This window comes from Channa argus, chromosome 11 (genome assembly GCF_033026475.1).
Source record: "Channa argus isolate prfri chromosome 11, Channa argus male v1.0, whole genome shotgun sequence".
NCBI lineage: Eukaryota > Metazoa > Chordata > Actinopteri > Anabantiformes > Channidae > Channa > Channa argus.
The window spans coordinates 4,487,295-4,500,151 of record NC_090207.1 but is presented as its reverse complement, the minus strand read 5'-3'; the positions used below and the strand labels follow the sequence as shown (position 1 = coordinate 4,500,151).

Sequence of the window (12,857 nt, the reverse complement as noted above, 5' to 3'; positions counted from 1 at the left end):
GATGAAACTCACAGACAAGGTCGGCATCAGCTATGCATCGAGTTTGCCTGCACAATTGATGCCCTTTGACAGGAACATAGTTTAATCATATTTGCCTTAGAAATAAGGGTGTGTGTATGTGTGTGTGTCTGTGTTTTCAGAATTTCTTCATGTAGTATTATTTCTTTATTATAATCCCATATTATAATGTACTGTACGTTATTCTGAAATATTCTGCATAATGAAAAACACTTTATTGTGACATCAATAGGTCTGCTTTTTTTTTCTGCAACAATTTGAATGCAAATATTTATATGCTGTACTATTGCTACTTATACTTAAATAAACAATATCAGCACTTCTTCCAATACTGGGTATACTGTAGTACTGCCGTGGGTTTTACCACACACAGTCTGCCGTTTTTGTACCACTGGGAGATTTCGAGATTTAATAAACTGACAGGCCTGACGTACGATGGACTATGTCTTCCAATTACAACATCTCTTTAATTTGTGTTTTAATAGTTACTGCATGACAGTATCTTGTGAGCTAAAACGCGCCGGATGCTCAGCAGACATGAGTAATTGTTGGCTTTTAGTGTCTTTATGGGGTTTGACAAAAATATTAAAAGCATCCACATTATAGGTGCACATGCTTTTAGTGTATCCTGACTGTACTGCAAGGTGCTGAAAGGCAGGAATGTGGTAGTGAGAGGAAGAGTGGAGCTAAGATACCAGGGCCTTATTATTTTGAAATAATTATTTTGAAATTTGAGACCATAAGCACAATAAATACTTGGAAATAAACACTGTGACAAATGATTTCTTCTTGTAGTGTTGCACAGCCACAGTAGTATTTTAGTGGTGTTTTAATCCTTTTGACTGCAGGAAAGAAACATTTAACTGCATCACATATGTTTAATAACCCAGTCTGAACCATTGTTGAACATTCCTGGTGTTTCCGTCCGTCTTTAAGTCTGATGCTTCCTGGTTTGTAGATGTGTTTAGATGCCAGAGGATTTTCACCTTTATGATACTTGGGGTTACAATGAAGTGACTTGGTGTCTTGTTGTGATAACATTGGATACTATCGCTGCCTTTCTTCGTGGGTTGTTCTGTATGTTTCTGTCGTTTTGTGTCTTTATCTGGTGTTGTGTGATCGCGTTGCGTCTCTTTGTGGCCAATTTTTGTCTGTATTGTGTCTTTTTAAAGAGACTTTCACAATAAAAGTCACTCCCAACACAGATGCTGACTTGAGGTGCTCAAGAGCTCAGGGGACCCTGGGTGCCTGTGCCTGTAGCGCTGCTCAGTAATCCATCCATGACTGCAGAGTAACGTCCACTTATCCCAAGAGCCATGTTAGCCTTCCTGGAATCTCCATAACTAATAGTGTGGAACCAGTACGGTCGCCCTGGTTTGTCAGCACTGAAGTAAAGCCTGGAAATTTAGAGAACCTGCCAAAGCAAAGGGAAACAGTGAAACACCCACCTCAACAGTCAACAGTTCACAACATTTGACATTCAGCACTAAATCTTTATGGTAGTGAGTTTAAATGTAATTTTTTCCCCCTATTAAACCGGTGGGAGACATCGCTCAGAGCCAGGTCACATGACTCTGTGTTTGGCTGTGCATTAAACCAGGTAGTTTATTTAGTGGAGAGTGAATGAGTGGGTGGACTGTTTGTTTTAGGGGTTTGTGGTCAGACTGTGACAAAGACACACAGACACAAACACACACACTCACACAACAGGAGTGCATGAGGAGAGGGGACGTAGCCTGGCCCACATTTCACGGCAAAGTGTGTGCGCGCTTTTCCACAGCCTTGGAATTCCTGTTAAAACACACTCACATTCTTCGACAAACACATGTGGCTGACATTTATAGCTCCAACGCTGACGTCACCTTGGCAACAAACGCTCAAGGAGCGCGGTCGCACTAAAGCCATTACTTCCTGTGCGGGAGTCTTCAACATGCACATACACAGACACACACGTTCGCTGTCATTTTCAGAATTTATTTTATCCCTGGTGAGTTTTTCGTTCATTTCTCGTCAGGATTTCCACATTGTTGGTTTATCTGTGTCATCAAGTCCTTGAGCAAGACACAAAACCCCAAGTCCAATGACTTGTCAGTAGAAAAACTGATTAGATGATAGATGATTAGATGAGAGATAAACATGGGCCCATCTATAGTGGTACACTGCACTAGTTATCTGTAAATTTGCTCAAGTGTTTGAGTCTGTGTAGGTTGAGGCTGCAATGCCGACGTGTTCTTTGTCATCTTTTCAATCAAACCAGGATGATCACAGCTGGGTTAACACACGTTAGTTGTGTTGACATGATTTTATTCCTCTTATGTTTAATGTGCTCGTATTGATCTTGTAGGTATAAAATGTGTTTCAGCAGACTTTTGCTTTGGAAGATCTGTGCTGCATCTGCGATGCGTTTATGTTCTGCCTCATTGTTTGCACTCCTTCCTTGCTGCCAGTTGCTGTTCATTGGACAGTTCTGTTCTCCAGTTAGTTACTTCATTCGTGGAGGCCAGAGCTGCCAGAATTTTGTTTCCTAAAGACAGGCACACACTTAACGATGATTATGAATGTGAGATCGCTTGGGTTGATGACCGGTCGGACGTAGTTGGTCTAGATCAGTGCCAATTTGCCTCAGTCAGCAGAGACAATCGTTAAGTGTGTGATGTGTAAAGATTCTAGTCCTTCATCCTAAGACCCCATCTCTGCCAGTTTTTTATCTGAGGATTTTTCCTTCTGTCTGTAGTCCATGTTGTCCTTGTCTTTACAGTCTTTGCTGTTTCTAGTTGTCTCCACATTTGTTTTGGCACAAAAACGCGCAAGAATTTCCCCCTCTCTCGGGTTATGGGGCGTGTGTCTGTCTCCAAAGTGTGTTGCCCCCAGTTTACTCAGTCTTCTGGTGTGTGCCCCATTCAGAATGTCAGAGACTAGAAACCTGACAGTTGGTGGAGGTGTGTCCCCAGCCTCAGGCATACAATGGAAAACTACGGATCATCAATGTTTATTGAAACCTAGATGACAAATAAAAAGTTTGTCATGCTAAATAACTATATGGCAAGTCAAACATCAACAACACAACAAAAAGTGAAACCTAAAGCCATGCTGGGTAGAGTTTTCTGCTTGCACCCGAGTCTGACACAGAGGACCAGACTCTGTTCTTCCCTCTCACTGCTCGCATTGCTCGATGACTGAACGAGCAAATTACTGAAAGGGTGGACGTCAGGCCTGAGACAGGAACCTCCCTCTGAGTCACTCTGCCCTACATGGGAAAAACATTAAGGGGCTGGAGGGCTGATGCAAACCTGGAGTAAAGGCTGTTAATGATGAAGGGGGAGCTGGGCTGACCGGTTCCTTTTACATACTCCCAAATACATGAACAGTGAATGTGAATAAATTATCTACTGTGACTGCTGGAGCACTCAAGGACATTCTAATCTTTATTATTATTATTCTGACTTCCCAAGGTTTTTTGCCAACTAGAAACAGCTAGAAACATTTAAAAACGTTCAGATTATACACTTTTCTTAATTTTTATACCTTTTAAATTACGACATCAACGACATCTACACAATTGCCTGTGTTTGAAGCTAACCAGTATATGAGAAGGCGACATTTTGTTTCAGCAGAAACAGCTTCAGCGCTGAAGAAATTAAAGGTATTTTAAAAGAGCAGTTGTACTTGGAACTTATTCCTGAAACCAGCTTTAAACCTTTAAAAACTTCTACGACTGGTGAATAATTACCTCACGGAGCACGTTACTGAAATGTGGCAGTAGGCAGACATGCATTCATTCTCACATTAAGTGTTTCCTCAGTTTGCAGGAGAAAGGCAATGTTTGACTTGATGCCTTGTCTGTCTCCTTCACAGACCAGGATGATTCGAAGATAGCAGGAAGAGGAAGAGAAGATGTCGTTCTTTGGCCTGGACTGTGTCAGGAAAAAAGAGAGAGGTCAGTTCTTTGAATACGATTAGGCTTCATGATATTTAGCGTCTGATTTGATTTCTGCCATTTCCTGAAATAAGATCTTAAAAGACTCCATTCAGTGGATATTTGATGGTTGGAAACAGCAGTTTTCATACTCTTCTAGAACATGGAACTCAGCAGCATAATCACAGTAAATAACCGCCTGACGGGACCTTTCTGTCAGTTCACATATGATGCTGTCATATGATGCTAACTGGCCTGTCAGGTCACAGTTCACAACATTTCTAATAGTAGCAGCACTTAAGTACTAAAATACTAATTGTAATTTTATTACCTGCTGCACGAAGACACAGTAAACAAGGTTGTTGCGAGGTTAACAGCTCAAATCCACAAAACATTTCTAAGCAGGTGAAAAAAATTATAATGTAATTTTTTTTTAGCTAATGACATGATGCTACATATTACACTAATGCACAATTGAAGTGAAAGGAAAAACTGCTGCAACAAAATTTTGCGAGGTGGTAAAACAGCTCCAAACGTTTTGGAAAACAACACCGAAACCCGAAATGACAATTCCTAAAATGCATCTGTACTGTGATGTGCTCTGGATAAAACCTTGAAATCAATACACACACAATCTTCTCCATCTTTTCAAATCAAGAGCTGGAGAGGAAACTCCGTGCCAACGACCGGGAATACAACCTTTCCTTCAAGTACGCAGTAAGTATTGTTTTAAATCTCAATCTGCTTTCCTAAAATAGAGTAGGGGCAGCGGATGCAGCCCACACATCTGTCAGACAAAAGAGTTTACCACCTTTGTCAGACGAGATATTTATAGCGGATAGTAACTCTCTCCTAGGGTGTGTCTCGATTTGTGAGTATCTGGCTGTTATCAGGAGACCGAACATCAGCCAAAGTCGAAGAGTCGCAGAGCAGAGAAGTCGGTGGATAAACTCATTCCCTTTAGGGTGGGGCTTTACAGTGTTGCTGTGAAGGTCAAAACGTTGTATTGGTAGTACATTAACTTTTCGGCAGGTGAAATAGAAGCATGGGTAAATAGTTTTAGCTGTGGGGGAACACGTTCTGATGTTTGAAATGGCTGCAGTAGAAGACAGAATAACACAGACCTCTAAAAAAAAGTGCTATTCAGAATAGCAGTATAGCTTTATGTGGTAAGAAAAGAAATGAGCGTTTAAACGATAAATGTAATTTTTACTATAATACTGAAGTCACTATAACTATACTATCATACTAATCACATATACTGGTAAAAACATTATTGGACACACAGACACAAAAACTGTTGTTTTTTTTTAGCCCATAACCCTTAAAAGTGGATGCACCACAAATTTCCTTGGCTTTTATAAAGATTGGGTTAAAAATTCAAATGTTTTATTAGTCTGTGGATAACGCTGTTAACAATCTGTTGATCAAGTGACATGAGAGTCACAGTGTCGGCGGTCGGAGCTTTCAGCCTCCGGAAACACAGGAAACACAAACACAGAGCTTCCTGGTTTGATTTCCAGAGATCTTGTGATTAACCTCAGCATTGTAGAGGCCGCAAATACACGTTGAGAGAACTCACATCTTTACCACAAAGTGTGCAAACAAAAACTAAAGCAGTTCGGCACCTTAAGAAATAGATACTATTCCCCCGAACAGACTAAATAATCCTCATACTCAGTATAATTCAACACATCAACAGCACTTAAAATGATCAGAAAGTGAGCAACACTTCTCTGAAGCAGAATATAACTGCTGAGGCAGAATAACCGGCAACAGTGAACAATACTGATATATATCAGTTCCAGAGGCAGCAGCGCTGTGTGTGTGTGTGTGTGTGTGTGTGTGTGTGTGTGTGTTTAGGCAAACATTTGGAAAAGTTACTGTTACTGATAAGAAGAGAGACTTACATTGACAGTTTTATTCCTGGGGACACTCAAACTGAATATTACAGTCTGCAACAGAGAGTTTTATAGTCTTCGAATTATATACATTTATTACCTTGTCCAACCTGCACCTGCTGATTCTCTTCCAGTTTTGCCGTCTCCTGTCTCTAACATAACAACAAACACGGCCAAATATTTGTACAGTAACTCTCTCAGCCGATGGGATGATGAAGAGGAAGAAAAATGTTAAGTAAGCCTTGTTTTCCATAAGCTAACAGTTAATGGCAAAGGTCAGCGAGGTTTTTTCCCGTTAGCATTGGGAAGACGGCAAAAAATGAGCCAAGTAATGTTCTAAATGCTGAAACACTTTTAGCAATTTTTACAGGAACCTAATGCACAGAATAAAGAATTATTAAACAGACGTTTTCAAAAATCTTTGTCAATTTGTACCAAGTTCTAAACATTTACATTTAACAAGATGTGCTAATGTTAGCTGTTAGCTGAAATGTTAGCCTAACATTAAGCCCTCCATGAGCTATGCTACGCTTAACATGGTGAATAAATTGTATGGCAGGATGGCTATGATAACACGGACAAAATGTTATTTAAAAAAAAATTTGAAACCCCCCCCAAATAAACACTTAGAGTGCTGTAGGAATTTTGTAGGCTAACCAAGAAATCAGCTTCTTCCTGGTTCCCCTGACAAAGAGCCAATGGGATTTTTCTAGTTACGGAAAACAAGCTTTGACAAACGAACTAAAAAGCTATTGTTAGACTACAAAAGAGCTGCACCATAGTCTTATGACTGGAACCCCACCGTCACTAAATGTCCAATTTGATTTAGTGCATCTACATCTTCTATGAGAGCCTTTCTCCTTAAAGTGACCTGATTGTGAGGTTTAAACTCAACGAGGCTGCAAAGGTGGATCAGTCAGTAGACGAGTCTCCGTTTTACGCGTGATGACGTTTCATGAACGCTCAAAAATAGCGCGAGCGGGACATTGAAAAAATTGCGGGGTTTTGATTTGTTTTTTTATTGTGGCTTTTATGCTGTGGGAGTGACAACTAAAGTATAGACTACATCTTTGAGAAAAGAAGCAAAGGAAATATCTCAAAACACGTTCAAAATGGGAAAATACATGTTTTGTCAAGTAGTCATTAGTGTTTAAAGGTTAATTATGGGAGGACAATGATCACGCCTGTGTGTCTGTTGGCTTTCTGTGAATGAACCATCCTGAATTCCTTCACTCCTACAATACTGTTTTAGCATTTATTAACCAATCTAGTCTCCCTTCCTTCCCCCCCCCCCTCCCCAGACGAACGGCATCAAGACCTCCAAGTACAATCTCTTCACCTTCCTACCTCTCAATCTGTTTGAGCAGTTCCAGAGGATCGCTAATGCCTACTTCCTGTTTCTGCTCGTGCTTCAGGTGAGAGAAATAATCACACACACACACACACACACACACACAGGCCTCCAGCTCCCAAGCAAATTTAATGCAAAACTTGAATGTTTGACGCATTCAGAAGAAAAGATTCAGACAGAATCAAATGGTGACTAATCCAATGTGGATAGATTTGAGGTTTTTTTTGTATTTGTTGCTGGGGTCCATTTTAACCCCCATGGCAGGTGCCTGGAGCCCTAAAACCAACAAGTATTGTTGAATAATTTGAATGAAAAATGGGCAAAACTTTTTTTTTTTTAAAAAAACATGGAATGAACCTTAATTTTTGTCATGCCAGTTAGAGAATGATGAAATCAGAAACAGAGTAATATCTACAGTTATTAAGTGCGTGAATGTATTTACATTTATATCTTATTTGTGTACAGTTCTGTGCAAAAACCTTAGGCTTAGCATTAGATGTGTCGTTTTGTGACCATATATTTATGTCACTGTTTCTATATTACATATTATACGTTTTTATAGGCTAAAGTGACCTCCCCTTGCACTAAGATCAGATAAGCTGCACAATTGTAGAAGTGAAAAACAAAACTTGAATGTTCACACTGATTAACTGCTCTCTCACACTGAGACTGTGTTAACCAAAGAGGATATAAAAAAATAAAGTGCAATGAGAAAAAGGAAGTGTAATATCCAGTACAGGAAATTGCCTCATCGTTTGCAAAACAGTCATGTTGCAACACAAATGTTGATATCGGAGGCTGATCTGATGACAAACAAGGCAAAACTTGATGCAGCAGATATAAATTAATATCACATTTCCCTTGTCGTCAATTATCATCCTTTAATTATCTTCCTTTGAATTTTAACCTTCTTCTGTTTTTTTTTTTTTTTTTTAAACAAGCCAATTATATGCCAAACTAACAGCAGATCAAAGTAAACTAATAAAAGGTTTTCCTGTGTTATTCAGGTGATTCCGGAGATATCCTCTCTATCCTGGTTCACCACTGTTGTGCCTCTGGTCCTCGTGCTGTCAGTCACTGCTGCCAAGGATGCCACTGATGATATTGTAAGCACAGTCTGAAAAGTGTGTGTGTTGCCCTTCAGCTTTTCACTTTATACATACAGTGCGCAAACAAGACAGCTGTTTCTCTAACAGGTCAAATTACTCCTTACTAACCCCCTTATCTCTACCCATTCACCTTATTAATTCTTAACTGTTCAGAAATTAACCTGATGCTGAAAAAAAATCCTAGTTGGATTTGCTTGAAAATATGGTTCTCAGACTTCCTCTGATACACACTACTGTCACCCCACCCAAAAAATAAAAAAATCTTCAGGCATTCACCTGCCCTTCACTCTGTACTTTTTAAAGTCTAGTTTTATATTATACAACATTTATAGGAAAGAACATAATATCAATCCTCGTAAAACAAATACCTGGCTTGTTTTACTACTGATCGTCACGGTTTACTCTGTCAAACTGTGCAGTGACTCAGTAAACACTTGTGGTCTCAGTTTCGGTAAAGGGTGATATTTTTGTGAAAAACCACATTTGATGATGTCAGTGTGCTCACATCAAGTGAATGTGGATGAGTCTGTGTGACTAACTCTTAGATTAAGAAATATTTCGACAAATAGAAACTTAAAAATGTAACTGTAGTAACAGTTCTTTTGTGAGAAAACTATTTGGGAGTTCAGATCGATTAAGCAATGACAATTAGTCACCCTCTCCAGACTTGGATCAACAAAACTGTAAACCGTTGGCCTTGAAATAAAGCCTTGATTTTTTTTTTTTTACCGCTTTATGATTTTATATAACAAAATGTACCTCCAAGACAAAGAAATGAAAGTTAGTTTTTATCTCACTTGTCAAACTAAAAACAGATGTCTTTGTGTGTCAGTGGCGCCCATTAACCAAATGCCAAGGAGGAAGTAACTAAATGGAATAAGTTAAACATTAGCCCAAAGCGTAGGACAAGAGTCATTTTGTTAAACACTGGAAACGAAATGTTTGTCACTGTCTGTAATGGATTTTGGTGTTAGGAGAGAGCGGGCTATGAATAATACCAAGGGTAGCTGGAGGTACAGGTGAGTGAGTCGGGAGGCAGACAAAAGTGAAAATCCAGGAGGGAGGTTAAACGATGGGTGACCAGGCAAGTGGAGGGGAGAAGGATAATTGCGTACACGGGAAGAAAGCCAGGCTGCAGGTTTGTACTGCGTATTTCCTGTAGGGGGGCTCACGATACAGGGACATGTTTTTGTTGCCAGAGAGCAGGTAACTAACAAGTAGTAAAGGCAGGTTATCACAGTGCCAAAGTAAATTTCCACACTCCAAGGTCCAGCACAGATCCAAAGCTTCCCTGACACAAGATTCAAATACTTCTTAAATCCAAGATCCAATAGCAATAGTCGAACATTCCAATATCCAATTTACAGATTCCAGAAATAATAAGTAATGGGAGACTTGCAACACGGAGCAACGTAAAGAGTTTAGTGTTTAATTTTAAAATCCAGTCAGAGCCATAAAAAGCTTTTCAAACATGTTAAAAATGTAATGTGATCTACAGAAACTATAGCTTTAGCTGTAGTTAGCTTTGTTTTACAAAGCCCTATAGTCTGCATTGTCCTCTCCTCCCCATCCGGGACCTTGCTGCTCTTTTTGTTCCTTAAAGTGCAAATTTTTAAAAAGAGTTAAAGTTCTCTGTTGCCAGATCTTCAATTCATTGTTGATCAGCCTTGGTCTGTCCTGTGGTTGTTCTTGTGGAGGTTTCTGTGGTTGATCCAGAAACCTCCATTCTGTTAATGATTAAAATAGTACATTTAGTAGTAAGTGGAATAAAATCACAAAAGGTAAATACTTTGAAAAAATGCTTTTTGCACTCTACACGATCCCCGTGAGCTGCTCAACAAGTGAACTTCACTGCTGCGGGATCAGTAAACTTTGATCTCATGTGTGGTGGAAACTCATAAGCAATAAGAAGAAATTTTACTAAAACCTAAAAGGTCTAATTCAGCTCATTAGAGAGAACTCTCTTACGAGACATTGGCCTTTGATACTCCCACGCCGTCTCTGACACATTAGCACATCGGTATTTCTGGAAAATGACAACAGTCTGATGTGTATTAACTTTCATGGGATTTTTTTTCTCTTTTTGCTTCAGAACTGATCAGTCAACCAGTGGTCAGGTGGAGCTATTTGTATCTTTATATGGCTTAGCGCTGTCTTCTGTGTGTTTTCCAGCACCGCCACCGGAGCGACAATCAAGTCAACAACCGAAAAGTTGAAGTCCTCATTGATAAAAAGTAAGCTTGTTCACGTAGCAGGTAAACTTTATTGTGTACAGGTAAATCAGGAAATAACAAGAACAGTTTTGGACGTTATTGTTTAATCCGTACGAGCGGGCTGAAGTCTATATGCAGCGCTGTCTGTTCCAGTTCTCAAGCATACCTCACATATTTGAAGAAGCACACGTCAAGTCAACAGGATATAGCACAAACACTCCCTGCCATTCTGCAGCTGCTTCCTGCGGCTGTGCTACAGAGTGTTTTGGTTAAGAACCACACAAAGAAATCACTGACAGATGAAAATATGGGACATAAGATGACAGTTAAAATGCCCAGTGAGCTCATCTTTAAACAAATGAAATGACATTTGAGACCATTTCTTCTCACTATGTGGAGGTATAATACCAGTTTTACAGTCCATGTCTGATTGGCCAGGAAAGACAGCAACTAATAATCTAATCTAACAAATTAAAAGACATAAAATGTTCTAAGCCCTCTGCTTGAAAGGCCACATGGGAAGCAGCTCCAGCCTGTTAGAAAGAATCAATTTTCTTCCCGTTATGTAACGAGAACAAAAACTGTTTTATACTGTTTGCACAGGTCTAGATCACATTTTGTTATTTTTGTTAAAATAAAAAGCTCAAAAAAATGTTTTTTTATCATAAATTTCTTTTAAAGACTCACAGCAAGAAAACGAGTAATTGTGATGATTATCTGAAGAGCCTTTTGTGCATAATTGCATCACACACACATTCCAAGCATCCATTTACTGGTGGTTTCCTGTTCTTAGACTACGGAGTGAGAAATGGATGCACGTCCAGGTGGGAGACATCATCAAGCTGGAAAACAACCAGTTTGTCACAGTGAGTGCCTTTGTGAAAAGGATAAACTCCCTGTTGTTCATTTTTCTTCTCTTTTTCCCTTTTATTACATACTTAGTTGTAGGTTGATAGACTTTTCCCATCTTTTCCATCACGTTTGGGTGTCTGTTTTACATCAGGTTGAAATGTCCTGTATCCTGTATTTGAACTTGTCTCTGTTCCAATGTTTAATTGATGTTAAGTGAGAGTAGATTAAAGGGTTTAATAGAAACGTTGATAAGGGGTGTGGTCTTATTGTTTCCAGAAATCACACCATTTGTTTCTGATATTGATCATAGTTTAATGGTATATGTCCATATTAAGTACCGACATTTTGATCAATAAGATAACTGGTTCAGAAGTGGATTCATATTTCATTTTTTCATCAGAACGACAAACACCGGGGTTCACCGATAAATCTGTCCTCTGTCGTTTCAGGCTGACATATTGTTGCTCTCCAGCAGTGAACCCCTAAACTTGGTGTACATTGAGACTGCAGAGCTGGACGGGTTAGTTCACGAACAAACAGTGCAACAACAGCAGCACACTGCTGGTCATATTTTCATATTCATATGGTTCATGCGCTCTGTATTTTGCTTTTTTACACCCTTTTCCTACTCCGTTCTCCTTCTAATTCCCCACCATTTTCCCTTCCACGCCCTCACCGTCTCATCTCCTCTTCCTCAGAGAGACTAACCTGAAGGTGAAACAGGCGCTGCCTGTGACAGGAGACCTGGGGGATGAAATTGAAAAGCTGGCAGACTTTAACGGTAAGAAAGTAACAGGTAGACTAATGAAGAGCAATGAACAGCCTTTTCTCCATAATTTGATTACAGTTTTTTGGCATATTTTACTGATGTCATGGCCGATGTCGGAGAAACAAATTACTTTTATGTAAAGAGAGAAATTACTGCATGGAAAAGAATATTTTTAAAGAAAAAACACATTTATAAAATGGAAAGAAATAAAGTAATTAAGTAAAGAAATGGCCATAAATTGTGATTTTGCATCACTTGTTTGTTGTTTATACCTGCTTTTTGTTTTCTGTGCATTTTTGTAGCCACATATTTATGTGGCATCTATTCATCTATTGTAGTCTGTTTTTGTCCTGTATATATTTACCACTGTTGCATTCAACATTTGTTGATATATACATATACTCTTAAACCCTACAATCCCGGTCCTGGATCTGAGGAACACTACAAAAAAACTCCTTAAACGGTTTCTCTACAAACTTGTTTGTTTGGCGAAATTTCAAAAAAAAAAAATTTTTTTCAATAAATATCTTTACTTTCATGTTTTTTATGATCAAATCTGGAAAAAAAAAGGTCCTACACCATCCAAAATTTGACATGATAGTTGTGGAGCTATTTTTGATTTATTTGTGGAAAAAAGATGCACAAGGAAATTAGAACGTGGTAAAGCACTAAACGTCAGAAAAATTAAAATGCACTTAAATAGTAATATGATTATATGAATTTAATTT

General features: G+C 39.0%; 1 protein-coding gene across 6 annotated transcripts in view; it reads left to right on the top strand.

The window, feature by feature from the left end:
• LOC137136216 (phospholipid-transporting ATPase ID-like) overlaps positions 1-12,857 on the top strand; it is a 36,592-nt gene that overhangs the window by 10,737 nt on the left and 12,998 nt on the right. For all 6 annotated transcript variants that reach the window (XM_067521378.1, XM_067521380.1, XM_067521376.1 and 3 more), the window contains exons 2-9: positions 3,874-3,955; positions 4,593-4,651; positions 7,137-7,250; positions 8,194-8,292; positions 10,468-10,529; positions 11,302-11,374; positions 11,810-11,880; positions 12,059-12,141. In XM_067521378.1, coding sequence (XP_067377479.1) covers positions 3,913-3,955; positions 4,593-4,651; positions 7,137-7,250; positions 8,194-8,292; positions 10,468-10,529; positions 11,302-11,374; positions 11,810-11,880; positions 12,059-12,141 — 604 coding nt within the window. In that variant the 5' untranslated portion in view covers positions 3,874-3,912. The remainder of the gene's footprint in view (positions 1-3,873; positions 3,956-4,592; positions 4,652-7,136; positions 7,251-8,193; positions 8,293-10,467; positions 10,530-11,301; positions 11,375-11,809; positions 11,881-12,058; positions 12,142-12,857) is intronic.